The 2,756-nt window shown below is 58.1% G+C and overlaps 1 protein-coding gene across 1 annotated transcript; it reads left to right on the top strand.

The window, feature by feature from the left end:
* The first annotated feature begins 290 nt into the window (after positions 1-290).
* Positions 291-2,442, top strand: LOC127342459 (peroxidase A2). The gene is made up of 2 exons (XM_051368418.2): positions 291-725; positions 1,462-2,442. The coding sequence occupies exons 1-2, from the start codon at positions 450-452 to the stop codon at positions 2,218-2,220; spliced, it is 1,035 nt and encodes a 344-aa protein (XP_051224378.1). The 5' UTR covers positions 291-449; the 3' UTR covers positions 2,221-2,442.
* Positions 2,443-2,756: the final 314 nt, after the last annotated feature.

Below are 2,756 nucleotides of genomic sequence, written 5' to 3' on the forward strand. Positions count from 1 at the left end.
TGCATCCATCCTGGGCTCGCGGCTGAAAAAATGGGTCTCCCCACGCCAAATCTGCCTCCAATCCGGACGAAAATTTCGCCGGATTTGGACGTGGGGAGCCCAAACGAGTGGGGATGCTCTTAAGTTTGTCTAGTCCTCTCCTCGCTCGCTGTGGGTTGCTATCTACAACCGCTGGCAAGTGCAGATAGATAGATAACACAGCCAGCCAGCCAGCCACTGGGTTGAGTTGGCGTAGCTCGTAGTCGTAGCCGAGCCTATAAAGGGCAGCGTCCAGCCACCCCCTTAATGATACTGTCATCACCAAACACGAACCCAGCCTTCTTTCTTTCTTTCCCCATTCTTCTGATCCTCCACCTCTCTTCTCTCTCTCTGTCTCCCGAGGCCAGCGCTTCTTGCTCTGGAACTCTGGAACTGAAGAGTGAGTTAAGAAGAGAGAGAGGCAGAGGAGGATGAGGCGGCAATCAGTGCTCGGAGGAGGAGCTGGGTGGTGGTGGCGAGGAGGAGCAGCAGTGGCGTGGTGGGGCGCCGTTGTCCTTGCCCATTTAGTGACCCCCGGCCGCGCGGGGCTCCTCGAGACCAACCCCGGCCTCGCCTATAACTTCTACCAGACCTCCTGCCCCAGCGCCGAGGCCACCGTCAAGAGCATCACATCGCAGATGGTCGCCGCCAACCCCGCCCTCGCCGGAAGGCTCCTCCGCCTACACTTCCATGACTGCTTCGTACAGGTCCGTCCTCCACCTCTAGCTCCAGCTCCTCTTCCTTGCCTCTGCTTTCTGTTACTGGCCGGAGCCCTCTGCTCCAGCTGTTCACTTCCGTCGGCGCCGGGTCCAGCCGCCGACCGACCGACGGGAAAGTGCTCCTTCCCCCGGCAGCAAATTAACTGCGGATTCCATTTCTAGCTCGTCACATTCATGTCCGAATCAAGAGCTCTCCCTCCTCTGACGCGTCGCTCTAATTAACCTCCTGCGTACTATACTAGCATACAGATCGCGTTTCTGCTCCCAAGTGGTGAGGTTTTACCGCGAGATTTTCAGTTTTGACTGCAGTGGAGTGGACTAGGGAGTGACCTTTATGCGGAGTACGTAAGCATTACGGCACCTTTTCCACTACCCCGTATCGACACAGCCGAGCAAGAAAACAAGAGCGAGAAATACTAGACTAGTACAAAAGGGGGAGCAAAGTGAATCTTGTCATTTTTTTTCCGGTGCGGCCAATGGCCTACTCCGACCCTCGCCTCGCCCGCGCTCACATGCATGTCCATAGGCCGTAGCAGGCAGCTGGTGCCCGCCATACAGCTATCAAAGCTGCAGCGCCGGTACGGCGACTGCAGCGGCAGCTTTGGCCCCTTGCGGCGGCCCCGCCACCGCCCCGCGCACCGTCGAAATTTCAAACCCAAATTTTGAAAATGCGAGTTTGCTTTTTGGCTGACAGCGTCCGTGTTCCTCTCCGTGTATCCTGCAGGGCTGCGACGCGTCCATCCTGCTCGACACCCCGGCGTCGCAGAACGAGAAGTCGGCGCCGCCCAACGGCTCCGTGGGGGGCTACGAGGTCATCGACGCCATCAAGACCAAGCTCGAGGCCACCTGCCCGGGGGTCGTCTCCTGCGCCGACATCGTCGCGCTCGCCGCCCGCGACGCCGTCTCCTACCAGTTCCAGGCCTCGCTCTGGCAGGTGGAGACCGGCCGCCGCGACGGCTCCTCCTCCCTCGCCAGCAACGCCGGCGCGCTGCCCTCCTTCTCGGCCGGCTTCGCCGGCCTCCTCGCCAGCTTCGCCGCGCAGGGGCTCAACGTCACCGACCTCGTCGCGCTCTCCGGCGCGCACACCATCGGCAAGGCCAGCTGCTCCAGCGTCACCCCCCGGCTCTACGCCGGCAACGCCACCAGCGTCGACCCGCTCCTCGACTCCACGCTCGCCGCCGTGCTCATCAACAAGTGCCCCAACAACGCCAGCTCCTCGGCCACCACCGTCGACCTCGACGGCAACACGCCACTCAAGTTCGACGGAGTGTACTACACCAACCTCATCAACAAGCGCGGCCTGCTCGCCTCCGACGCCGCGCTCATGCAGAACGCCGCCGCAGCCGCCATCGTCAACGACCTCACCAACCCCATCAAGTTCTACGCCGCCTTCGCTATGTCCATGAAGAAGATGGGACGCGTCAACGTCCTCACCGCAAAGAACGGCAAGGGCAAGATCAGGGCGCAGTGCCGGGCGCCCTGAGCTAGCACCACATTTTCTTCTTCTTGGATTTTGTATTTTTCTTTTTCTTTTTTTGCTCTCCTTCTTCCTCCCCTCTCCTCTTATTTCATTGGCGCGTATCAAGTATATTGTGCGCCATGATCTATATTGGTTCTCTCTTTTGCCGGAGATGGTGTAACATTGCTCCTCACCACATGCGGTTGCATCCCTCTTGCAATCAAACAAGGAAGCGGGTTCGGTGCTTGTCTCTCTGCTACTACTCTTATCTTCTGATGATTCAGTAAAAACATTGGCGGGTGACTCGAGCATATTTCCGGTGTGAATCAAGATTAAAATATTTACCACCACATTCGAGGGAAGGTTTGCATCGGTGCCCAAATCCCACCACTAATGGACCAATCTGATCCCCACCTTAAGCTGCCTCCCAATCCAACTTTGGGAGTTGGGTCGATAGAAAATAAGCCCCCCCCCCCCCCCGCATGTAGCTCTTATCTGTGGTAAACCGATATTCTGCATTACTACTACCTCACTAGCCACAATAAAGGTACTACATCTGG

This window comes from Lolium perenne, chromosome 3 (assembly GCF_019359855.2).
Source record: "Lolium perenne isolate Kyuss_39 chromosome 3, Kyuss_2.0, whole genome shotgun sequence".
Classification (NCBI taxonomy): domain Eukaryota; kingdom Viridiplantae; phylum Streptophyta; class Magnoliopsida; order Poales; family Poaceae; genus Lolium; species Lolium perenne.

Coding starts and splice junctions, on each gene's coding strand:
- LOC127342459 (XM_051368418.2), top strand. CDS start 450: ATGAGGCGGCAATCAGTGCTCGGAGGAGGAGCTGGGTGGTGGTGGCGA. Junction 726..1,461: donor TCCATGACTGCTTCGTACAG/GTCCGTCCTCCA, acceptor TGTATCCTGCAG/GGCTGCGACGCGTCCATCCT.